At 40.8% G+C, this 26,779-nt stretch overlaps 1 protein-coding gene across 3 annotated transcripts in view; it reads right to left on the bottom strand.

The window, feature by feature from the left end:
• Positions 1-26,779, bottom strand: part of kdm4b (lysine (K)-specific demethylase 4B) — a 428,138-nt gene that overhangs the window by 113,680 nt on the left and 287,679 nt on the right. For all 3 annotated transcript variants that reach the window (XM_078198157.1, XM_078198155.1, XM_078198158.1), the window contains exons 10-13: positions 25,867-26,063; positions 20,852-21,087; positions 16,811-17,235; positions 11,887-12,007 (exon numbers count right to left, since the gene is read on the bottom strand). In XM_078198157.1, the coding sequence (XP_078054283.1) occupies positions 11,887-12,007; positions 16,811-17,235; positions 20,852-21,087; positions 25,867-26,063 (979 nt within the window). The remainder of the gene's footprint in view (positions 1-11,886; positions 12,008-16,810; positions 17,236-20,851; positions 21,088-25,866; positions 26,064-26,779) is intronic.

Genomic DNA, 26,779 nt, shown 5'->3' on the forward strand with positions numbered 1-26,779 from the left:
CTGTTGATGTCCACCTCAAGGTATAACCACTATTTACTACATAATTGGGTGAACAGTAAGAAACCACTGAAAGATGTATTTATTCTAAAAAAAAGATAGACGTGCATCCCAGGCCAGCAATATGTTTCTGTCCATCAATATTACCCTTGAACTGAGCTTTCCACAGTTTTGACTTAAATAGTCTGGTAAAGAATTTCAGAATGCTTGAAAAAAAACACTTGTATTTACAGAGCACCATTCCCAGCCTCAGGGTATCCCAAAAGCAATTAATACTGCTGAAGCTGTACAATTGTTAATAAGATAAAGAATTATCTGCACCTACGTAGCATCTTTCATGTCATCAAGAGATGGCAATGTGCTTTACAGCTGGTGAAGTACTTTGGAAGTACAATGGCTGTTGCAAGATAAGAAGTTTGACAACCAATTTCCACTCAGGATGCACCCACAAAGAGCAATGTGACAGGGAACAGGTAATCTTTTTGATAGTGACATTTCAAAGACACTGGGGATAATGCCCTGGCTCCTCTTTGAAATAGTACCATGGGATTCTATTGCATCCAACTAGACTGGGCCTCGGTTTCCTGTCTGATGGGAAAAATCAACAACTCTGACACTATGATACTCTCTCAGTAGTGCCCTGGAATGTCAGCCTTTATTTTTGTGCTCAAACTTCGAGATTGGGAGTTGAACATACAACATTCTGACTCAAAGGCAAGAATTCTACCAACTACTAATTAATTGAATGAACTAAGTGATTAATAAAGTGACCCTGCCCCTAATTTCTTATTGGTGTATAAAAACGTTATTATGTGAAGTCCAAGAAGAAGAAAATTCCTAGAATATGTTTCTTGGAAATTGAAAAAATCTCAATAATATCTATGTACTTTTTTGTCTGCGTGCAATGAAGCTTCCAGAATGCTGGAACACTCCCAGTGCCCCATCCACGCTTTGCTATTGCGATGATACCGTATGATTTAAAACTCCTTTATTCTGGGCAATCCAGGCAGTCCTATCACAACTATTCAACTCTCACAACCCTGGAAACGTCCATAAATAACAGGAGTCTGCCTTGTTCATTCAAATACTGTTTTATTACACTATATACTACCGTACATTTAGAACATAGGACATTATAGCGCAGTACAGGCCCTTCGGCCCTCAATGTTGCGCCGACCTGTGAAACCAATCTAAAACCCATCTAACCTACACTATTCCAATATCATCCATATGTTTATCCAAAGACCCTTTAAATGCCCTTAATGTTGACGAGTCCACTACTGTTGCAGGCAGGGCATTCCACGCCCTTACTACTCTGAGTAAAGAACCTACCTCTGACATCTGTCCTATATCTATCACCCCTCAATTTAAAACTATGTCCCCTCGTGCTAGCCATCACCATCCGAGGAAAAAGGCTCTCACTGTCCACCCTATCTAATCCTCTGATCATCTTGTATGCCTCCATTAAGTCACCTCTTAACCTTCTTCTCTCTAACGAAAACAGCCTCAAGTCACTCAGCCTTTCCTCATAAGACCTTCCCACCATACCAGGCAACATCCTGGTAAATCTCCTCTGCACCCTTTCCAATGCTTCCACATCCTTCCTATAATGTGGCGACCAGAACTGTACGCAATACTCCAAGTGCAGCCGCACCAGAGTTTTGTACAGCTGCAACATGACATCATGGCTCCGAAACTCAATCCCTCCACCAATAAAAGCTAACACACTGTACGCCTTCTTAACAACCCTATCAACCTGGGTGCCAACTTTCAGGGATCTATGCACATGGACACCGAGATCTCTCTGCTCATCCACACTACCAAGTATCTTACCATTAGCCCAGTACTCTGTATTCTTGTTACTCCTTCCAAAGTGAATCACCTCACACTTTTCCGCATTAAACTCCATTTGCCACCTCTCAGCCCAGCCCTGCAGCTTATCTATGTCCCTCTGGAACCTGCAACATCCTTCCGCACTGTCCACAACTCCACCGACTTTAGTGTCATCCACAAATTTACTAACCCATCCTTCTACGCCCTCATCCAGGTCATTTATAAAAATGACAAACAGCAGTGGCCCCAAAACAGATCCTTGCGGTACACCACTAGTAACTGAACTCCAGGATGAACAGTTCCCATCAACCACCACCCTCTGTCTTCTTTCAGCTAACTAATTTCTGATCCAAACCGCAAAATCACCCTCAATCCCATGCCTCCGTACTTTCTGCAGTAGCCTACCATGAGGAACTTTATCAAACGCTTTACTGAAATCCATATACACCACATCAACTGCTTTACCCTCATCCACCTCTTTGGTCACCTTCTCAAAGAACTCAATAAGGTTTGTGAGGCACGACCTACCTTTCACAAAACCGTATTGACTATCCCTAATCAAATTGTTCCTTTCTAGATGATTATAAATCCTATCTCTTATAATCCTTTCCAAAACTTTGCCCCCCAAAAATTTAGAAAACTTTGAGGCACTTAAATTCACCAGTGACAAGGAGCTGCAAAATACCCTCGCGTTGTCCACACTTTAATCAGCTGCCCAAATTAAACAGCATCAGTTCAGTAAACCAGCAGTAAAACTTAGGATTTGCCAGTTTTACAGAAAATATCCTGTCCTACCCAAACGTCCCACTCTTTCATGAGATATGAAGTGCAACAGCATCATCCATTCAGAATGTGTTGATAGAGTGCACCTTAGAAAGTCCTTCTAGGGTTAATGCTTGAAATGAGAAACACAAACATTAACATTTTGTGCGAATTTAAGAGATAAGCAAACGGGTGGCTTTTGTCAAGTAACGCAGATTTTTTTAATGTTACAAATAAACTCCAATGAAGAGAATGAAATTGCATACAGGATTCCAGCCAGGAGTATTCAGTCGACATTGCTGCTTTAATGAACCCATTGCTCCCTCAAGGCATCTATCATCTCTTTAGTTCATGTATAAAAATCCATCAAGATTACTGACAAACACCACAAGGGAGCTGCAAGGACAGCTCCATTATCTGACAAATAAGTGAAGCAAACCAAACTGAACTGTTATTGCATTAGGAGGACAGCAGTCACAACAGAACGCATCAAATTCAAATTAAAGTTTTTTTTTGCTGCTGTTTATTCCATCAAAACCTTTTCAAATGTCTGCAAGACCTTTATTGTTACAGTTAGAAAACATTAAAAAGTGCTACTCAGAGGTTGAAGCTAAGATCTATTCTGTTATATGTTGGGTGTCCTATTTGATTCGAGATTCATTTTAGGCTCCATTCTTGTCCCTTTCAAAGGCCATCACTTACAGAATACCTCCTCAACTGCACGATGAGGTACAGAATCATAGAATAGAATTATAGAATCCCTACAGCGCAGAATGAGGCCGTTCAGCCCATCAAGAGGTATAGATTTCTCAAAATTAAGACAGAGAAATGATGTGTGTCGGTTTTCAATTTTCTACCCACTCCCCAAGTACACAATGTGAGTCACTTCACACGAGCATGGCTGTGTGGCACTGGAATCTGATCTTAGACTAAAGACAGAGAATCAATTAACTACAATGTTACTCAGTTTTCCAAGCATTTACATCAAGATCTAATGAACTCACTCACACTTTGCTTTTCCATCTCTCTGGTTGTACTTTGATTTGACATGAACTGATTAATTAAATGGTGGTAGCGACGGCACAGTACACTGCAACTTTAAAGCATTATGCCAAGGCACTAAGATTTGAATCTAATTCAAGCATTGCACACATCAAATTCATTGGGCCAAGTCGTTCTGACCAATTAACAGTGGATTTATGTCTCACACAATTACAATATGAGCAAAGTGACCAAGAAATCCAGAAGAAGAGGGAGACCAAGGGCTGGATTATAAAGTGAGGGTGGGTTGCCCTCAGCTGGGTTGCCCCTTTTTCAGGCAATGGCCCTTGGACTAGTCTGAGGCAGGTCTTCAGTACATCCACCAATTGGCAGCCAGCAGCTCTGCACGCGAGCAATGCCACTGTTCATTCTGCAGTCTGGACAAGGAGGTGGCCTTCAGCAATGGACCCAGGTACATCTGGAAACTCACTAGGGCCAAGCTGGCAGCCATCAGCAGGTGAGGGAGTGTTAGAGGTCATTTTTAGAAGGGTAAGGTGTGGGGTGGAGAAAGTATAAATATGCAGAGGGGCTTCAGATTAGCATCAGGTGCCCGGCAAGAAGCACACCTCCTTTAACAGGGTTAAACCTGCCAGGCTGCATATGGAATCTCCCAATTCCCTCCTGCCCCCCACCCTGTGGGCATTAACTGCTTGCCCAGTTAAGGGCCTCAATTGGGCCACAGGTAAGTGACCCACTCGCCACCTCTCCATGCCACTTGTAGGATTGCAATAAGAGGAGGAAGCAGGCAGGCTGACAGCAGCACATAGCCAATGGCATGACACCTAAACTTATGGACCCATTAATCTGCTTTTTCCCTGCTAGTGGTGCTCAAAAGTCAGCCGCAAGAATTGCGAATCTCTCTGCTTTGACATTGCACAAATGGCTTCTTGTCCTTAACCTTCCCATTAACTTCACAGTATTGTTACAGTGCAGAAGGTGGTCATTTGTCCCATCATGTCTACACCAGATCTCCAAATGAGCATTGTGACTTAGTGCCACTGACTTTTTCCCATAACCCTTTCTGGTTAAATAATCATCTCATGCTCTTGTGAGTGCCTTGATTGAACCTGCCTCCACCACACTTTCAGGCAATGCATTCTAACTGGAATGAAGAAGAACTTGCCTCTTACACCAGCTGGCTACAGAAGATTGGGGCTCATCACGGTGGCATAGTGGTTAGCACTGCTGCCCCACAGTGCCAGAGACCCACGTTCGATTCCTGGCTTAGGTCACATTCTTCCCATGTCTGCGTGGGTATCCTCCAGGTGCTCCGGTTTCCTCCAACAGTCCAAAGATGTACAGGTTAGGTTGATTGGCCATGCTAAATTGATCCTAGGTTCAGGGGGGTTAGCAGGGTAAATGCGTGGGGTTACGGGGATAGGGCCTAGATGGATTGTTGTCGGTGCAGGCTCGATGGGCTGAATGGCCTCCTTCTGCACTGTAAGGATTCTATGATTCTATGAATAACAACTTATTTGATGTGATTTGATTTACTATTGTCACATGTATTGGGATACAGTGAAAAGTATTGTTTCTTGGGTGCTATACAGGCAAAACATACCATTTATAGAGTACATAAGGAAGAAGGAAAGGATAGGGTGCAGTTACCAATGGGGTGAAGAGGAAGATCAGCTTAATATGTGATAGGACCATTCAAAAGGCTGATGACAGCAGGTAATTTAAAAGAATTTGAGCCCCTTTTTTCAAAATGACTGTGATCATCTTTAGTGCAATGCCAATCCATCTTTCCGTCCCTGAAAGCAGCAATTTAAACTGTTCAATTTCTTTCCGGAATGTCATAAATTGTTCTTAAAGGTTTTGATTTGAAGTTACATTTTTCTTACTTTTCCTTCTGTTCCTCTTCATCTCTTAATCTAAGCTTCCTTTTCCTCTATTTCCCTTTTTACATCTGATTGCCTCCATCTCCTCCTCTGTCAAGTCTGCTTATTTCTCAATTTTTAAATTTTATTGAATAAGGAAATACAGACCAAGTGCTGGAAAATGGGATTAAAATAGGTGTTTGATAGCTGTCGCAGACTTGATGGGCCAATGGGCCTTTTACTGGGCTATAAAACTCCATGATTCTATTGATTGCTTCATTCATTAAGGTCGCAGATCCCCCACTGTCATCATCATGCCGTCATCAGCGTGCATTTTCAGCAATTTGTGGAATAAGTTATATTCGAGGTGAAGTGTGCAGGAAAAGAGCTAACTAACAGCACATAAGTTTAGGTTTTGTAGTTTAAATTTATTTATTAGTGTCACAAGTTGGCTTACATTAGCACTGCAATGAAGTTACTATGAAAACCCCTGGTCACCCCACTCTGGTGCCCGTTCGTGTTACACTGAGGGAGAACTTAGCATGGGCAATGCACCTAACCAGCACGTCTTTCGGACAGTGGGAAGAAACCGGAGCACGCGGAGGATACCCACGCAGATACGGGGAGAACGTGCAGACTCCACACAGATGGGAATCGAACCCAGGTCCTTGGTGCTGTGAGGCAACAGTGATAACCACTGTGCCGCCATTACGAAAAGTCCCACTTTACTAACTCTGCAGAGAGAGCAGAGACTTGGTGCAGGCTTCTAACCAGCAATGGTGCAGAACACTGGAAGAATGCCAAGAGAAAATTAAATTTAAGAATTGTTTTAAAAATTTACCAGTGTAATTTAAAGTATATTATCATAAATTTTCAATTAATTTGCAAGGTGTTGAGGAAAGTGTGCAGGATTCGGACAAATTGAATGATTCGTTCAAAAACCCAACAGCAGCATGATGGGCTGACTGATGCCTTCTGTGCTAGAATATTCTATAAATTCTCCTCTCTATTTCCCAGGTATTTGAATAATTTTAATTTCTATTTTGACCAATAGGTAAAAAATATTACAACGTAGTAATGTTGACCGCAAGATAGAAAGGTCTACATCGTGAGCTAACAACCTCTGAGAATAACCCAGTTAAGCTGAAATTAAAAAAGGAAAATGAACAACCTGCAACAGAACACAAACAGCAAACTATCATCAGAGACTTAATAAGGTAAGACAAAGGAGAACAGAAAGCAGAGTCTCCAGGTGGACAGCAGGTAATCCACTTGGCATCACCCCCATACATGTTGACACTAGCACTGCTACAATTGTGTACCTCTTCTAAAGGTCAACTTTAACATGGTAATAGTCAAGCTTTAGAGCGAAAGGTCACCAACCTGTTGACTGGAAGGGAAAAGGCCTGTGCTGAAAATCCTCTCTGCATTAGTAAATTACAAATGAAGAACACAAGAAAGCTGACATTTCCACCACACATGCCAGTGATGAATCTCAAACTGCATGATGTCTCAAGTTAGAAATTGTGCTGTGATTATCTGGGAAACTTTCTTTTTGAATTGATCAAAACCAGCTCAAGGCTCCTGTACCTGTTGCACAATTCTTTTGGGATGTTCATAACATTGCAAATGCAGAGGCAATAAACCTACTCTTTGAGGAATAGACAAATTTTTTAAAAAGTGATATCTTTGCAGTTCAGGAAATTAATCAGCTTAATTGCACTTGGTTAAATATAGTTCATCAGCACTGACCGCTACCATGAGTGTTGTACCCGATTTCCTTGTAATAAATTGACTGGGTTCACTCCAGGTGCTTTGTCACGTGTGCATAAAGCACTCAATAGACAGTCACACCCCTGCAGGTCTTTATGCTTCCAAATTCTTCTAATGAAATATGAACTCTGGGGTTATAAAGGCAAAGAAATACAAATCTTAACTGTTTTGTAAATGGAAGACTGTCCATCGAGCACACCTTTGCATTATAATTGAACAATACCATTCTGACACATTAATTTTAGCGTTTATACATTTATGGTTCATTAGTTCATCAATTATCATTTGCCAAGGTTAATGCTGTAATTTTGCAATTCTTTGCATAGGTCTTAAAATATCCTATTATTTAAAATAGCTTATCTGTAATTAAATCAGCACATACTTTATATCCATTCTTCATAACCTTCTTGTCTATATACCACTTTTCATATCTACACTGTTCTTAAGAGTAAATTGCAACACTGAAAGCAATGAGGAAATCAGTACATTGAGCACTAGTTTGAACCGAATACTGGGAATAGCATTAAGATGTAATTTGTGAATGGCACCACGGACAGCTGCTAGGGGTGTGGGATCAATAACTGAGATGCACTTTGACATCACTCTTTTGTAACAGTGTTAGGGTATGAAATCAGAAACCCCAAGGTGTATTATGAAGTTAGGCTAGAATCCAACTATTTGCTATTTTGGCATTATGAGGATAAGGTGTTTCACTCCAGGTGTGATTCTATTGACACACTAGGAAGCTTTTATCAAAACAAACTTTATTTAACAATTCAGTTTAACTATAACAAATAAATTAGCTTAACAGTTACCAACTGAACAATACTTAAACATGACAAGATACACTTAACTGCTAACCTATCCCAAGGAGTTCCAATTCAAGCAATATTCCTCTTATAGACTTAAAACCCTGCTTCAAAATCAGTTAGTAAACCCCTAGAAACAGTTCTAGAGCCTTATGAACACCTCTGAAGAGAGAGAGAGAGAGAGACCTGTCTTGTGACAGCCCCAAACAGCAGCCTCCAGAGAGAGAGACAGACAGAAAGACACCTCTTGCTTCTTTCAGGACCAGGCAGAAAGCTGACTGTTTTAAAATAAAACAGAAACTGTGTATCTTCGCTGCAAGCGTAGCTCTTCCCATTAGCACATGACTCTGTTCATAGAAACATAGAAAAACTACAGCACAAAACAGGCCCTTCAGCCCCACAAGTTGTGCCGAACATATCCCTACCTTTTAGGCCTACCTATAACCCTCCATCCTATTAAATCCCATGTACTCATCAACTAAGTTGATTCTCAATCAACTTAGATTTCCTTGGGGTTTCAGAGTAGGGTTTTAACTAAGTAAACACAAATACATTAACTATGTTTAGACAAGAACACCATTAGCTAAAATCAGTCATTATCCTGCATTCTCAACATTTGAGCTGCCTGTTGCACAGACAAATTGGCACCATGTAAAACAGAGCTGAACTTTAACATACCCCTTACAAGAAACATGATAAAAATACATTCCATAAAGGCACAATATTGTCTCACAGATTCATTGCCACATTCATTAGTTTTTGTTTAGACTCCATCTTCAATGTTCACAATCTCAGTCCTCTTGTAGTGGATTGACTGAACCATTAAATCCTGACTCATATTTCTTTCAATGGACCACTGAAAATCTTAACTGCATTAAACTCAAGACATCGGGGGTGAAATTCAACTCCATCTGGGACATCAAACCGATGCTATACAGCCCAAATTTTCCTTTCCCTTAAGTCAAAACTATTTTTTTAAAAAAACTCATTCATGGGATGTGGGCGTCACTAGCTGGGGCAGCATGTGTTGCCAATCCTTAATTGTCCCTAAACCGAGTGGCTTACTTGGTCTTTTTAGAGGGCAGTTGGGTCAACCACATTGCTGTGGTCTGGAGTAACATGTAGGTCAGACCAGGTAAGGATGGCAGATTTATTTTCCTAAAGCATATCAGTGAACCAGATGGGTTTTTATAATAATCAACAATGGTTTCAAGGTCATCATTAGACTTTTAATTCCAGCCCTTTTTTATTCAATTCATATTTTACCACCTGCCATGGTGGGATTCAAACCCAGGTTCCCAGTGCATTACCCTGGGTCTCTGGATCACTGGTCCAGAATACCACTATGCCACTGCCTCTCATCAGCTCGGGCGAGCTAATCCACCGCTCAAGTTGAATGCTGATCCATAGTTTCTTCAGGACGTTTATAAGTTTGACAGCTATCTCTTGCCTTTGGTGCCTCCAGCCTTAGACCTTCTTCATCTATCAATATATTTCATCTCACTATCTCAATTGAACTGAAACAGAATTCCTGCATCACTTCTGCTAAACAATCTCCAAAAAACTCAACTTTCTCTTGTTCAAATATTTATTTTCCCATGCATTATTCTAATTACTTCCATGTGTGATGAGGCACTAATGCTCAAATTGCAATTTTCATTCCTAACCTCTCACTCATCGAGCAAATTCTTACTTTCCTCTATTTCACTGATAACACAGTCACCATTATTTCCTTTTGTTGCTTCAAAGTCATCCTATATATTCCCTTCCTCTCTTCATGCTAACTCAACTCTATCACTTCCCTACATGCCTCCCATGCCGTCATATTGCTTAATCCCTTCAACATTATGCTGCTCTCTATTGCCAAAACTACGATTCATACTTCCGTCGCCATGACTCCAATCGTCTTCTTACTGGTCTCCCATCTCCCAGCCCGCTCACAAATTGTAACTTGGCCAAAACGTAGCTGCTCAGCATCCTGCACCAGACAAGCCCCACTTGTCCTCCAGCTTCATTCTCACTGCTCACCAATGACTCGGTGCTTAAATGTACCGACTCCCCATCCTTGACCTCCAATCCACCCCTATACTTTCCCCAGAGTATCTCTGCCACCTGCTCCAGCCTTGCATCATTCAACCCTCTGACCACTGCTATTTGTGGATGCCCCTCCCCTTTCCATTCTCTGTTTGAGACAGTTTGGCTAAACTGGTGCCATTCTATCCTCTCAATCACACAGTTGTATACTTTCCATAAGCAACATCACCAATAAAAAAAATGTTTATTCATTTGCTACTATAAGATCTTGCTGTGCCCGAATTGGCAGTTGCATATGTCTGCAAAGCAATAGTGCATTTCAAAACTAATGAATTGACTGTGTAACAATGAGGTTGTGTTACAACACGGAGGTGATTTTTCCCTCTGTACGATTTTGGGGATACCTCGCCTGGTAATTTTATACGAAAGTGCATGAGGTAATAGGAAGCGACTGGTCTTGGTAAATTAAACAGGATCTGACACTCTCTATCATGAACAATTAGCAGGTCTTTATTTTAAAACTGGTGACCACCTTATGAAACAATTAACAAACTGAATAAAATCCCAATAGAATGCTGTTCGAATATGACAAGTCTCATTCAGGAATAATAAAATAAATCCTTATAGAATATAGTCACTCTCAAATAATATACCAGGCTTCTGTTGGAAGTATGAACTTTCTTCTGATGCTTCCACCTGCAACACTTGCTGAGTTGGTATATTTCTCTTTAGATGGTGATTTTCTGAAGATATATATAAATTACTGCAGGATTCTCTAAGAGAGCCTCGCCTCCCCTCCTGGAGTCCGACTAAAGAAGTGGCAAGCCTACTCTTTAGTTTTTGCTCTGGCAGTTAAAACCACTGGTCCTGGCTTTTATACCTAGAATTACCTCAGTATTCCTGCAAACCAACTGGTTCAAAGCTATACACAAACTCACATTTGAATTCTATTAGTTCTGGGTCTCTGAGGGCTTGCTTTATCTAGGAGTCCAAGTCAAAAGCCTGTTTTGCATTGGTGCAAACATCTGTTGCTGGCTTTCGAAAACCAATGTTGCAAATTTCCCTGAACCTGCTGCCTTCAGTCTGCAGTTTAAATTTCACAGTAAGAAGTTTAACAACACCAGGTTAAAGTCCAACAGGTTTATTTGGTGTAGCAAAAGCCACACAAGCTTTCGGAGCCTTAAGCTCCTTCTTCAGGTGAGTGGGAATTCTGTTCACAACAGGGCATATAAAGACACAAACTCAATTTACAGAATAATGGTTGGAAATTGTTTAAATTTCAAGCAGAAAGAGACATGCTTTTTGCAGAGACAATGGTATCTGACTTTTTAACGTTTCTTTACAATATTTACATTTGTCAAACACCACATTTTTAATCTTATATATGCAACTTTTCAACAGTGTCCTGAAAATATGAAAAGTGCGAAATAAAATAAAAGTTCTTTCTTTCTGTGACTCAGCATCTCTTTCTTCTTTCATTGACCTTCTTGCTTATTACTGGCTATCTTTTCTCCTTGCTCGGTTAACGTTCCTCTACATTACATGTCTTACATAACTGGAAGTTGTTATATTAAAATTGAGACTCCTCCTCACACATCCACCAAATCTACTGCAATCAGTTTTTTTAGTCACTCCTTCCCAATTTACCTTGCTTTTTTAAAAAAAATGGAATTCACCTTAGTTGTGCCTTGCACTGTGGCTCATGCTGTTTAATCTTGATTTTTAATTAAAAACAGGATCCAAGCTTCAGTCTCACTTCTCCAGGTCAGGAAACACACGTTATTTCACTGGAAACAAACTCAAAACAATTCACTCACCCTCGTCACTGGAGGCTTCCAATTTGACAACAGACAAAGGTGACCGAGCTGGTGGTTTGCTGAAAGGATGGCGTCGACTCTTTGTGATCTCCTTCTTTAACTTTGGATAAACTGGAGGCAACTGAAAAACACCAAGCAAAATTAGATGGAAATATCATGGGATATGAAGCTTGGATTTTTGCCCAATGGTTAACTAAGTAACATGGTAATGAGCCACAATGAACAAGATGGCCGTATGGTTGACAGAAACAGATCTGTGTTGTACTGAGGTCGGGGAGGGTGGGTGGGGGGGGGGATTAAAACCAAAAATGACATCTATCTTATGGGAGACCTTGCACATCAGTAATTGTTCCTGGGATCTTCCTGCTCACTGACATACTCGGCTGTGCATTTAGTCATTGAGCTACTGTGGCAGCTACATTAACTAGTATAACCATCCAACTCATTTCAACATTGTTATTTCTTGTAAGTATTACTTTACCAGCTGGGCTTGGTTTATAACATCCCTAGATACAATACTTGCATTAACTGGGGGATCGGTTAGCTCAGTTGACTTCACAGCTGGTTCGTGATCCAGAGCAACGCCAACAGCATGGATTCAATTCCATTACCGGCTGAGATTATCCATGAAGGCCTTCTCAACCTTGCCCCTCGCCTGAGGTGTGGTGATCCTCAGGCTAAATCAGTCTGCTCCATCTCAAAAGGGAGAGCAACTTATGGTCCTCTGGGACTGTAGTGATATTTCATTTTACTTTCATTAACTGGTATTAATGTAAAACTTCTTCATTCAAACCATTTCTAAATTAGAAACCAACACAGTTTAAGGTTTATTTATCAGTGTCACAAGTAGGCTTACATTAACACTGCAATTAGGTTACTGTGAAAATCCTCTAGCCACCACACTCCAACGCCTGTTCAGCTACACAGAGAGAATTTAGCATGGCCAATGGACCTAACCAGCACGTCTTATGGACTCTGGGATGAAACTGGAGCACCCGGAGAAACCCATGCAGACACAGGGAGAATGTGCAGACTCCCAGTGTCCCAAGCCAGGAATTGAACCCGGATCCCTGGCGCTGTGAGGCAGCAGTGCTAACCACTATGCTACCCTGCCACACACAGGTGCTACATTACAGTTGCGGCTTTTACCCAAGGCTATACTCAGACATGTCAGAAAGATTTATTCCACCACATTTCTAATATGAACATATCTAAACACAGCACTGCAGTTTAGACCAAATAGGGGAAAACTTGTGTGGCCCAAAGATTGAAAGATTTCAGGGAGAAATTAGATATAGCTCTTGGGCTACAGATACATGGGAGAAAGGGGGGGGGGGGGGGGGTGTGAAATCAGGATATTGAACTTGAAGGGCAAATGGCCGACTCCTGCTCCTATTTTGTGTGTGCAAGGCACCAGAGCTACAACTTTGTTAATGTGGGTCACACACCAAAAAGAAAAACCTCAAAATCAAAAGACAATGTGGTATAGTCTTAACGCTCTTGTACTCCTCAAAACCAAGGCAGCATTCTGTGCTACAAACTAGTTGCCATAAAGGTGGAGCTCTAATGGGATAATGGATGTCACCAGGTTCAGTTCATCCAAAAAGGCTATACCATACATTTTCATTTTGTAAGGACAGTTCTGATGCATGTTCATAAATCTGAAATGTTAACTCTGTTTCTCTCTCCACAGGTACTTTCTGACATCAGTATGTCCAGCATTTTCAGTTTTTTATGAAGTATACATAGATATTGACCAATACATTTGCTCTTATTATAAACAGATTGCGTGTGTGTTTGGTACAATAGTGATGACATTGGATAGATGAAAGATCAATGTTCTTCTGTCATAGGAAATGAAACAAGGGATGTGATTAGAGGTGTGAATGGCAGAATGATGAACAGTGGCAGAGTTTTATTATGGCATATCCTCCCAGCTCTGAGAATTAAAGCTCATGGAATAAAAGGAACAATAGCAACATAGATATGGAATTGGCTGAGTGACAAAAAACAAAGAATAATGGTGAAAAGTTGCTTTTCGGAGAAAGGTTTATAGTGAGGTTCTTCAGGAATCAGGGCCCTTACTGATAATTATTAATGAGCTGGACACTGGGATACAATTCTTGGAACCTGAAGTAATAATCAGGAAACCAATTTGCTCCAGTCTTAAAGGGGCAACATTCCACTATTTCTTGCGTATTCCCTTTCCTTACTCACCCTTCCCAAATGATTAGGCAGGGGACTAGGCTAGCCCATTGCACCTGGGTGTCCTGACACCTGCCATCATGGTTTGCCCAGGCTAGCGTAAAGGTTGCCAATGAGGACAAACCGAGGCTTTACCTGATGCAATTTTTCAAAGCCATCTCGGCCTTTTATGTTTATTTATTAGTGTCACAAGCTGGCTAACATTAACACTGCAATGAAGTTACGGTGAAAATCCCCAGTCGCCACACTCTGGCGCCTGTTCGGTACACTGAGGGAGAATTTAGTATAGCCAATCCACCTAAACGGCATGTCTTTCGGACTGCGGGAGGAAACCGGAGCACCCATGCAGACATGGGGTGAACATGCAGACTCCACACAGACTGTGACCCAAGCCAAGAATCGAATCTGAGTCTCCGGTGCTGTGAGGCAGCAGTGCTAACCACTGTGCCATCCCTCTTTTGGCTAAGCATTAGATCAAGCCTGGGAAGGGGTACAATGCCTCATCCTGTCAGCTTGGATCTTGTTTGATCGAGCGCAAGATGGGAAGCAAAATCTTGTCTTGTCAGCTTGGATCTTGTTTGTCCCTCATGTGGGAACCACGATTGTACTGGCTTGTCTGATTAGAAATAAAGTTCCAAAAAAAAATGCATTACATCACACTTCTCCAGATTAAATTCCACTTGACTCTTCCCACCGGACTAAACATTAATATCTTACAGCAGACTACAGCTATCTTCCTTACTAGTAAGCACACTGCCAATTTTTGCATCATCTGCAAGCTTCTTAATCATGCCCTCTACATTTAATACTAAATGATTATACATATTATATCACACACACAACAGGAGGAGTAAAACAGTAAGGGACCTGATGTTGACCTCTGCAGAACCCCTCTGGGACTAGCTTTCCTGTCATAAAAGCACTCATCTGTCATCCTCCAGGGCTTCCTGTCATTGAGCCCATTTTGGATCCAACTGTTCCTCCCCCCAACAGTGAGATTAGTGAAAATAAACAGCACACTAAGTTTATTTAGGGTACTAACTGGATTAACATCTTAATTTCAAAAGATTACATAATTATATGAGTTTTATTCTGAAACACACCCAGAATTGCACCCGTCTTTTATTAAAATAGGTTTCAGAAAAAAAGGTTACCATGAATGCGGAAGGCAATTCAGCCACCTTAACTCATCCAGTCAGAATGATTCTAAACTTCCTGATTGTAAAATTCAAATGCTTCTCATAGAAATCATAGAAACCCTACAGTACAGAAAGAGGCCATTCGGCCCATCGAGTCTGCACCGACCACAATCCCACCCAGGCCCTACCCCCATATCCCTACATACTTTACCCACTAATCCCTCTAACTTACGCATCTCAGGACACTAAGGGGCAATTTTTAGCATGGCCAATCAACCTAACCCACACATCTTTGGACTGTGGGAGGAAACCGGAGCGCCCGGAGGAAACCCACGCAGACACGAGGAGAATGTGCAACTCCACACAGACAGTGACCCAAGCCGGGATCGAACCCAGGTCCCTGGAGCTGTGAAGCAGCAGTGCTAACCACTGTGCTACCTTGCCGCCCCGCGATCTGATTCCACTCGCATTTATTCCCCTGGTCTGTCTTGAGATTTATTCCATACAATGTCCATTCTGTATGTAGGTATTTCCAGATATCAGTCCTGAAATTACAGCTCATGATTTTGAGCTTAAATAGCTGTACTCCTTCAGTAAGAAGTGAATCGTACATCAACTGCATTCCAGTCTGCTGTTGCAAATGAGAAAAGTAACTTCCATTTACATAGCAAATATCCCAAGGCACTTTACAGATATAAATACACCAGAAGGAGAAGCAGGAAGGGTTGCCAAAGGATTAATCAAAGATGATTTTACGGATGTGTTTTTTTTTTGTGAAGGAGTCTGATGTGAAAGGTTATGGCGAGAGCAGCAGAACGGGACTCAGTCAGTGAAAGGCTTTGCCTGCAGCAGTACAGGAAAGGGAGATGAAGCATTTAAAAACAAGGAAAAAGAATTTTAACTTTTGACATATTTTAGGGCATGTAAAAATTAATAAATAGAAAGCCCCTTATTGTTGTTTGGCCCAGTTGGTAGGTCTCTTGCTTTTGGATCAGAAGGTTGTGGGTTTGACCTCTTTGCTGAGGGAATGCTGCTCTGTTGGTTTTGGACTCCTTCAGGTGAGGGATTGAACTGAAAACGTGCCTATCTGTTGCTGGCTCGATACACAGATAGAATTCCTTGCAGTTTTCCAAATAGTACCACAGGATGATCCAACGTCCACCTGAATCTGTAGTGCAAGACAGGGTCTCAGTTCAATCCCGCAACTGGAGCAAGCATCATCTAACAGTGCAACACTGCCATTAGCTGCGAGCCCAAACCACAATGATCTGCTCCAGTGAGGAGCTAGGAAAGAAAACCCTATGTACTCAAATACTTTGTTCTAATGTCCCCGATTTTTCTTTTCACCAAGATCTTACTGAATCATTCAGAATCATCTGATAATTACTGTTCAAAAACAGACTGTTCACATTGACTTTCTTAGACACACTGATAGCTTTTCAGTGTATCCAAATGCTACAGGAGTGCACGTGCCAATGAGGTTAATTGTTTTTGGCTTGATAGTGACACTTCAAGATTTTCAACCTTAAAAACTAAATTATTGTAAAAAATGAATGGAAGAAATCCATTTGTTGCTATACCTGTACTTCAGTAGTTTCAAAACTGACATCCACACTTTCATGGTCACTGGTCTCCTCCTCCATTGTGACCCCCTCGTTGCTCGTCTCTGCTTCGTTCCATATGGGTATTTTGCTCCTGGTAGCAAACTGCTCAAACGCCTGCTGACAGTTCATGTGCTCCTTGTCGAACACCACCTTCTTCGATTTGGGGAGCACATACATCGTGGTAGCTTTGGCTCTAGGTTTAAATTCATCTTCAACAGCAAAACTGTCCGATAGCACACTTGCTGCGGCAAAGGGAGAATCAGCTTGGGATGACTCGGCTCTGGATAGTTCGGTGCCATCAGTTGAGGTAGCTGCTGTTGTGTCCGTTTCCACACGCTTCTTTTTCTTTTCACTTTTAGATTTTGAGGAACGAGAATATGTTTTCAGCGGTTTGCAGTTAGCTGTGTACAGGAAAAGAAAAAAAAAGACCTAAAACCTTCTGGTGGTTGCCTTCATACCAGTTTACACTGATGCAAACATAAAAATCTCCCTCTGCAGAGAAGGGAGAACCAAGCATCTTATCTTAGATGTTCAGTGGTAGTGCTCCTCTCTCAGCTATTCTGCCTTTTGGATGGGATATTAAACCGTCCTTGTCCACCTGTCCTCGCAGATTGACAAGGAATACACCAGCCAATGATGAGGAGCCTGGAGTCCTGGCTAGTATTTATTCTCAACCAAATTCACTAAAACATGCTATCTGGTTATTGTTACATTGCTTCCTGTCTGTAAATTGGCTGCTGTGTTTCCTACATCAGCACAATGTCTACACTACAAAAATACTGCACTGGCAATTAAGCATCTTGGAATGTCCTGAGGCCTCAGTGTAACATCTCATCTAAAAGACGGAAACTTTGACAGTGCAGTAGTCCCTCGGTACTGCACTGACCAAGTTTGTATGTTCTTAAGTGGGACTTGAACCCATAATATTCTGGCTCAGAGATGAGTGTACTACCACTGAGCAATACATGTCCTGAGGTCATGAACAGCACAGTATAAATGTAAGTCTTTCCTTGTCTTACCAACAATTGTGTAGCTCAATGGTTCATAAGAAAGTCTGAACAATGTAATGGTAATCAGCCTGGTATGGCACTTTTAGTCCATTTAGGCCATGTCATTCTCAGTGAGCCAGAACTATCTACCATTCCAATTCCCCCCAGAACACCATTTCAAAGTGAGATTTCCTCCAATCACCAAATTCCCGAACAGGTGTGTGGGAGTGTTCATGGTAAAGTCTTTCACCTGAATCTGTGGGAAACTGGGCAATAAAAAAAATTTCAGAAGAAGGGAAAAAGGAATTTCAGAAGAAGGGAAAAAGGGAAAAAGGAAAATTTTCCATAAAATCCATTGAGATACTGAAAATACAGAACATAAAATCTACAGAAACCATTCAACTTCATGAGAGATTTTCTTTCGTGTCCAACAATTTTCTAGTTATCGGCAATAAAACAACAGAGCCCAAAGAAGGCAGCTGCTCAAATAATTTGAAAAAGAAAAGTCCTATTGAAGAGTACTGAGTTGCTTCTTTTTTTTACACCTGTATTATTGCATGCAGACTGTTTTGAGTTGTTATAAAGTTAAAATTAAAGTTTATTTATTAGTCACAAGTAAGGCTTACATTAACACTGCAATGAAGTTACTGTGAAATTCCCCTAGTCGCCACACTCCAGAGCCTATTCGGGTCAATGCACCTAACCAGCACATCTTTCAGAATGTGGGAGGAAACCGGAGCATCCGGAGGAAACCCACGCAGACATGGGGAGAACATGCAAACTCTGCACAGACAGTGATCCAAGCCAGGAATTGAATCTGGGTCCCTGGCACTGAGAGGCAGCAGCGCTATCCACTGTGCTACCGTGCCGCCCGCACAATATGTCATGGTACGGTTATGTCAGAAAGGTTTCAACAATGGCCCTTTAGATTCTTTTGCTATTTTAAAAAATTTACAAAATATAAAATCGCTCAGTCGGCTTAATGCAAGTTTTTCAGTTTAGGAATTATTAGTGCAGCAGTACACTTCCACTGTCCCTCTGCTCCACAGAATGGAGATTTTTAACACGAGTGTCCATTGAGGAGCATGTTTCAGATTTTTCTCAGTCAGATTTATGCTCACATTTGAGCCACATTTAAAAAAGCTCAAACTACAAGACCAGAATAACATATAGGTTGGGAAGAGAGCAGATATCAGCTTTCAAGGACAACAGCATAAAGGTATGACAATGAGAAAGTTGCTCATCGCATAATGTGGTAAATAAATGATGCTTTGCCTCAATTCTACTTTAAACTGAAACAGAAAGTGCAATTAGACAATTGCGATCTCCAATATCAAACAGGCCTGCTATGACTGCAGGGATGCAGTCATGATGTGGAGATGCTGCAGGGATGCAGAGTCTGCCCAATGTAACCCTTCCCTCGTAAAATTAACTTGGAAAACTTTGGACTTCTACATAGCATTCAAATTGTCCTTTTGCAGCAAAAAGAACGAAATAAATGATATTTTATTTACCATAAAATGAGGAAAAAGTAACTGAATTATGTATTTTTGCCCAACAAAAGTTCTGGAGTGCAGGTAATGAAAGTTCCACTGTATTTTGGTCAGGATACCTTTCCCATTAAGGGTAGGTTATTTTGGTCCATTACATTTAATTACAGCTCATTGTATCTAATAGAATGCACAGCTGAAAGACTTCAATCACTGTACTGAATGAAGGGTGCATTTAATAGATGAAACATTACAACCTATAAACTGTTCTGTCAAGAAGAACTCACTCAATTTAAAATTATTTCTCCTGCAAAAACTAAGCGAGCAATCGTTCTTTTGATATGCCAATGTGGGCATTACAAATTCTGCCTCTTGCAGTTTTCGAATGCAAGTTTCAAGATGGTTTTGAGCTCTGGGGCATCTGACAAAACTTTGAAATGACATTATTAGCGCCTAGTTTCATCATTGCTCTGAATCACTCTGCCTTTACTCCAATCTATACTACATCACCAAGAACTCCACGTGCATTCACTAATAACTTTTATGTAACAGTCTGTAACACACACTTGAAAAATGGTGATCAAATATATTTCACAGCATAGGTACATATTGGTCTTTTCCACAGTGGAAACAAGTCAAAATTTCAATTTTCACTCTGCAATTTCTGCTTTGAGATCTTTGTAACCACAATCAATACCAACAGCATTTCTGTTTGTTTTATTTTTTGTTTTGAGGAGAGGTTAAAAGGAGCGAATAATTTAAATGCTTACTTGAAAATTCTCTGATGCACCAAATGGCCAGCATTGCAGCATGGGTGCATTTTCTTTGGTTCACTTTCCCCACTATCCCTTTTGCCTTACAGAAAAGACCTTGTGCTATTTTCAACTTTGCTGTACTGAATCCTTAAGTACATGTCCCAGAGGAATTAATACAGACAAATGGATAAGTATAATAAATCGAATACCAGAAGGCAGCATCATTGCTTTTCCTTCTTCGGTAAAGCTTTTTGCCTGTCAACATGAAGAATGTCAATGCTGTGGATTAAAATACTCTTTTTGCTTTATAAACATCATGTCAGCATCTAAAATTCTCATGTTGAGTACAGCACCGATCATCTGGAAGATACTCTGCTCTTCTCCAACAATGCCCTTCATTTCATGCAACAATTCTAATAGACCCAGTGTGATTTGTTTCAAATTTTCTACAATTTTCAGAAAATCAGTAACTCACGGGCCATCTTGTGTTGTGTTCAGCATTATTAAATCCAGGAATTGGATTTGTGCACTTACTCATTTCACTTGGTGCACAGCAATTTGGTCAACGAGGGAGGCACATAGTTTCATTCCCATCAGTTTGAGTTCAATTTAAACCCAGTCCCAACTCTCAGGCATGCACTTTGAAATCATCTGTACACCCTTTGTTCAGGTAGCTCCATCATTGCTCTGAATCACTCTGCCTTTACTCCAATCAATACTACATCACCGAGAACTGCACGTGCATTCACTAATGACTGTTATGTAACAGTCCATAACACATACTTGAAAAATGGTGATCAAACAAATTTGCTGTGAAATCATCTTGGCTGAGCTCCAAGATCGTAACTTTGCTTGGTTTGCTGTGCTCTTCTGTGTCTATTGTTCTCTTGTGCTCCTCCTTGATCTTGGCTTCATCTTCAGGCACATCTTTTCCAGAGGTTTCTTCTACTACAGGTTCGCTCAGTATTCTCTGGTCTTCAGTTTTCTGCCTCCTGGTCTGGGTTCTTCGCCGATGAGATCTGTAACATATTTGTGGGGAAGGGTGAAAATAGGGAGGTAAAGAAAAAGTAAAATTGACAAACTACCTCAATTGTACTGTGGTACTGTCTAATTTTTACACGTTAAAGTAAGTGACAATTTTGTATTTACTTAGGAGATTTGAATAGTTAAGTCGCAGAAGAGTAACTTGCTGAATGCATCGCAGAATTGTTACAGCACAGGGGGCCATTTGGTCCATTATGTTTGCACAGGCTCTCTGAATGAGCAACTAACTTAGTTCCATTCCGCTGCCTTCTCCCCGTAACCCTGCACATTCTTCCTTTTCAAATAACACTAATTCCCTTTTGATTGCTTCAGTTGCATCTGCCTCCAGCACATTCTATCAGGCAGTGCTTTCCAGACCCTAACCACTTGCCGAGTGAAAAGGTTCTTCCGCATCATTACTGTTTTTTTTTTAACCAATTCCTTTAAATCTGTGCCCCCTCATTCTCGATCCTTTTCGAATTGGGAACAGTTTCTTCTCAACTACCCTGTCCAGATCCCTCATCATTTTGAATACCTTGATCAAATCTCCTCGCAATCTTCTTTTCTCATGGAAAACAGTCCTAGCTTCTCCAATTGATCTTCATAACTCAAATTCCTCATCCCTGGAACCACCCTTGTGAATCTTTTATGCGCTACCTCCAATACCTTTATATCCTTCCCAAAGCGTAGCACCCAGAACTGGATGCAATACTTAGAACGAATTAGTGACCTAAACAAGTTCAACATAACTTTCTTTCTTGTACTTTATGCCCTATTATAAAGCATAGGATACGGAATGCTTTATTAAACCTGCTCTGAACCTATCCTTCCATCTTCAATGACTTATGCATGTATACACCCAGATCCCTCCTTTTTTTTCAATCATTCATGGGACATGGGCATCACTGGTTGGCCAACATTTATTGCCCATCTCTAGTTGCCTGAGGGCAGTTGATAATCAACCACATTGCTGTGGCTCTGGAGTCACATGTAGGCCAGATTTCCTCCCCTGAAGGACATTAGCGAACCAGATGGGTTTTTCTGACAATCGACAATGGTTTCATAGTAGTCAGTAGATTCTTAATTCCAGATTTTTTTTTTTTATATAATCGAATTCAAATTCCACCATCTGCCATGGTGGGATTCAAACCCGAGTCCTCAGAACATTAGCTGAGTTTCTCGATTAAAAGTCTAGCGATAATACCACTAGGCCATTGCCTTCCTCTGCTCCTTTAAGATTATGTCTTTGAGATTATGAAAGAACAAGGTACCAACAGATATGTTTTCACAAGTTGGAGAGCGCTTAATAAGAGGACACAAATTTCAAGTAATCTCAAAAAGAATGAAAGGGGAGGTTAGGAAAAGATTCTTCACATAGTGGTGACCATCATGTGGAACATTGTGTCACAAATTCTTGTTGAAGCAGTTAAATAAATTAGTCAGATAATTGCTTGGAAGAGAAGAATAATGAAGAGAAAGAGAGTGAACAGGAGTGGGATTTACTAAATTATTCAGTATCGCATCTTGATGGTGCAATAGCCTTTTTCTTTTCTGACTACAATAGGAAGAATCTCAAGTTGTACCTTTATTAATGAAGTATCTATGACTGTATTTAGTCCTTTCTCTTTAGTCGCATGTAGCACTCATTAAATAATGTGTCAGTAAGTGCATCCTGCATTCTATACCACAGAGTACAAGTGATGATGCATCTTACTGGACCAGCTATACTACAGTAAGGATGTACAGCACTAGAACACACCAGCTAAGGAATGTATTATCTGTCCATCACTACACAGAACTTTGATATTTAAATTCCAACCTTGCACCCCAACATTATCTTTTCATAAGCAGTTGTCCCCAGGGACCTACTTTGCACAGCCCAGGCTATAATTATCTCCACACTGCTCTCAATACTTTTTCTGGATTCAGTCTAACCACATGGTAGTTGGAATGTTCCAACTTTGTGGTCGCAAAGATATGGGCTGGAATTCTCCGATCGTGTTCAGCCCGCCACCAGCGAGAATGGAGAATTCGGTGCTCAGCAGAACTGGAGAATCCCAGCCCAGGACAAGATCAAAGAATACCAACCATGGTTTCTACCATTCTACTGTGAAATCTTCCCTATTAAATGCACCATTGACAGTACTGCCTCCATCAATACTGATACTAAAGCAGGATGCTGCACCAACGTTATGTAAAAGGTATTTGAGGCAGTTGCGTATTCAAAATGCATTATACACGCACCTATTTAGAAAGGGTGCAACTGGCAATGGCTGCTAATAGAAGTTAATTATTAGATACTCTCCTATATTCAAATTCAAGAAATGTTTAGAGTACCTTTCCCACCAGAACGTTCTGTTGCTTCTAATAATTAATACATGAACATTTATTTGAGATTTTGGGCCAAAATGTACTGTAAAAAATGGTTAGGTTAATGCCGCTTTGTGTATTTATGTGCAAATTGGATTGCAACTTCAGGTCAATGCAGATGCACAGCTGACAATAAAAATTCAGAAGCTGCCGTTTAAGATGTGCCACTCATGCAAAGGCTGCACAAAAGCAGCATCTCACTGCCTGACACCTAATTTAAATGTATTGAATAATGTGAAGTTCCTTTACTTGCATGGTAGATATGGACTGAACTCATCACAGAAAGCTAGGGCTTGTCTTTTCCAATTTATGCACTTTTTAATGACATGATCATCTTATTTACTGATAAACAACCACTCTAAAGACAAAATTTAATTTTACAAGTGTAGAGTCTTATTCCTTCAAATTTTAATTGTTGGAGATTTAAATTTTTTAGAAAACTTTTTCTTTGTCTTCACACTCTCAATCTAATCTGTATTTCTCTTTCGTTATTCTGAACCTGATTTGATATAGAATTTACTATTCTGAAATGCACTTCCTTTTCAGACAGCACTGCTCATTAACAATGCTAAAGTCTGACTGGGGTTGAGAAGACACACAGTTGTTTGACAGTCAAGCGCCCTGTAGGTGTACAGATTGGATCTCTAATGTACTTCAACTTCCAGTTAAAAAGCTCAAAGAAATTTAATGGACCAGGAAAAGTCTGTTTGCTTGTCCACTACAGTAAATTCTGGCCAGTGTTTCTTAAATTAATGTACAATGATGAATGTATGGAATGTCTAACAGTATTTCAGCGATGGGGAAAATCTAATTTACATAAGGAGGTGTCTCTGAAAAGCAATTGTTAGGCCAATGGCATGATTCCATTTTCACAAAGATAGGACTTTCACCTGGAGTTACAGGGGGAAACTACTTTTGCACTTCATCTCAGTTAATCACTTAATCATTTCTAACTAATAACTTGGCAAGTATAAACTCAATTTGATAGTGAAAGAAACTACTTCGAGTTATGAGCACAGATCATGACTCTTCCAAACTGGGGGTTATAATCATTATGTTAATAAAAATGAACTATTTTGTATTTAGCTATTTATGTATCCTCATATCTACTTACATACTGCTTCATTGACTGTTAGGAATCTAGCCTACACTTATTATTCTCCACATGATCTGAACCATACTGTCAATGTAGAAGCCCCTCTGAAGATGGTAATTCTCCACAAAGACAAAGGAACCAAAAAAAATACACAAGGTGGCAAAGGTTATTTGTGTGGACCTGTTGGTGCTTGGGTTAAAACAGTAAGTTAGCAGGAACTTGGCAGCAGGACACAAGATTGTCCCTTTGGCCAGAATATAGTATAGCTTGCAGTCAATATAAAATTACTGGAGCCATCTAATTAGTAGCAAACCAGTCGAGCCTTCTGCCAACTGAGGAAAAGAGTATCTGAAGACCAGGATCTCAAATCTGAGACAAAGGTCTTAGTTTATTGGGCAGAAGTGATCCTATATATGCTTCAGAGATTTGGACAACCCACAGGAGGCACCTCAAAGCACTGGAGAAATACCACCCGTGGTGCCTTCGCCACATCCTCCAAAGCAGTGGCAAGGAGGACAGTCCAAGCCAATATGCCCAGCGCGAGACACTAATCACTCAAAAACAGCTTCACTAACCAGGACATGTCGGTCATATATCTGACACCAGATTTCAAAAGCAACTGCTCTACTCGGAACTTAATTGTGGCAGGAGGTTCCCTGGATGTTGCGCATTAGGGATATCCTCAAAGCATCCCTCAAGAGGTCAAGCACCCCTACTCACTCATGGGAGTCCCTGGCTCGAGACCGATCAAAATGGAGAAGGCTCATTTGGGAAGTATCTCACAGAGGTGAAGTCGCAGGATCAGGAGAAAGTGCACAAACTTCCCAACAATTCATCTACCCAATCCTCCAAGCACAAGCTACCGTACATGTGGCAGAGTCTGGAGATCATGAATTGGACTTATCAGCCATCTCTGAACCCACTGAACTAGAATGAAAGCAAGTCACCCTCAATCCCAAGGAACTACCCAAGAAAAGATGATAAAGCCATGTCATTCTATAGGGTAGGGTCCAAGTTTGAGAGAAGAATTGGAGTTGAAGTTTCTGAGGTGTTAAAAAGTTAGTGACTCCCTCCAGACAATACAGACATCAGTTCATGTTGACATTTTTCCTCATGATAACTGAGGTTACAAAAGTAAAGAAGTGTTGACAGTTTTCAGAACACTTTATGAAAGGACAATGCAAGTGAGCTCTCTGCAGTATGGGCTAATTCAACTTGAATCTATTTGCTGGAAACACAGTGTGTAAACATGCTGCCTTCCCAAGAGTCAAATTTGAATTTATAAAAAAGATGAATAGATAAGCATTACCTTCGGATACATTTTGCTTTTAATGAAGCTTTTCGCTCCAGCCAGTCATCCATCTGAGGACTCGACAGGGCGGTTGGTTTGTTGTGATCAATAGTGACAACGTCTTTGCCATTTTTCCACAGCTCATAGCGATCAGGCTGAAGGAACTGCACAAACACATCCATTGAGATCTTCACCATGTCCTTCCTACAGGTACACTATAAACATGGGAGGAAAAGGAGAAGGGAGGAGGAAAAACACAAAAAACAGATTAAACATTCATAACAGAACAACCAGTACCAAGGTTTCATCTTCACTGGACAAAAATATGCTCAATTTCTGAGGTACTTTGAAAGCTTTAATAATAATGTAAAATTCAGCAAAGTAAACATCGTAAAGTACTAAACATGATGATTTCTACACAATTGCACATCAGACGGGTTTGAAAGAATGGTTAGGGGATTAGGCTGGGAGTTGGGCAGGATTTACAGCATCAGATACAGCACCATGTTTTATGGACAGGAAACAATGTAGGAGTACTCAGACTCAAAGCAAGTGCCAAACATCAGGGATTAAATCTGGACCAACTCCAGAGAAAATCTCAAAGTAAAGGAGAAAAAAGAGCCCAATGATGACAATTTATGTATCTGTCCTCACTGCTACTGCTAGGAGCTCTATTTGTTGCGTGTGCTGTTCATCTGGCTAAAAATCACCCCTCTGGGCTCTCTGGTCTACATTGGCTCCTGGTGAAGCAACACAACAATTTAAAAATTTCTCATCCTTGTTTTCAAATCCCTCCAGGGTCTCATCCCTCCCTATCTCCAAAATTCCCCAGCCCACAAGCATCAAGACATTTGCACTCCTTTAATTTTGACCTAGATTTTAATTGCTCCCTCATTAGTGGCCAAACCTCTCATTTCCTGGACCTCAAGAT

The sequence above is a fragment of the Mustelus asterias genome, chromosome 26 (assembly GCF_964213995.1).
Source record: "Mustelus asterias chromosome 26, sMusAst1.hap1.1, whole genome shotgun sequence".
Classification (NCBI taxonomy): Eukaryota; Metazoa; Chordata; class Chondrichthyes; order Carcharhiniformes; family Triakidae; genus Mustelus; species Mustelus asterias.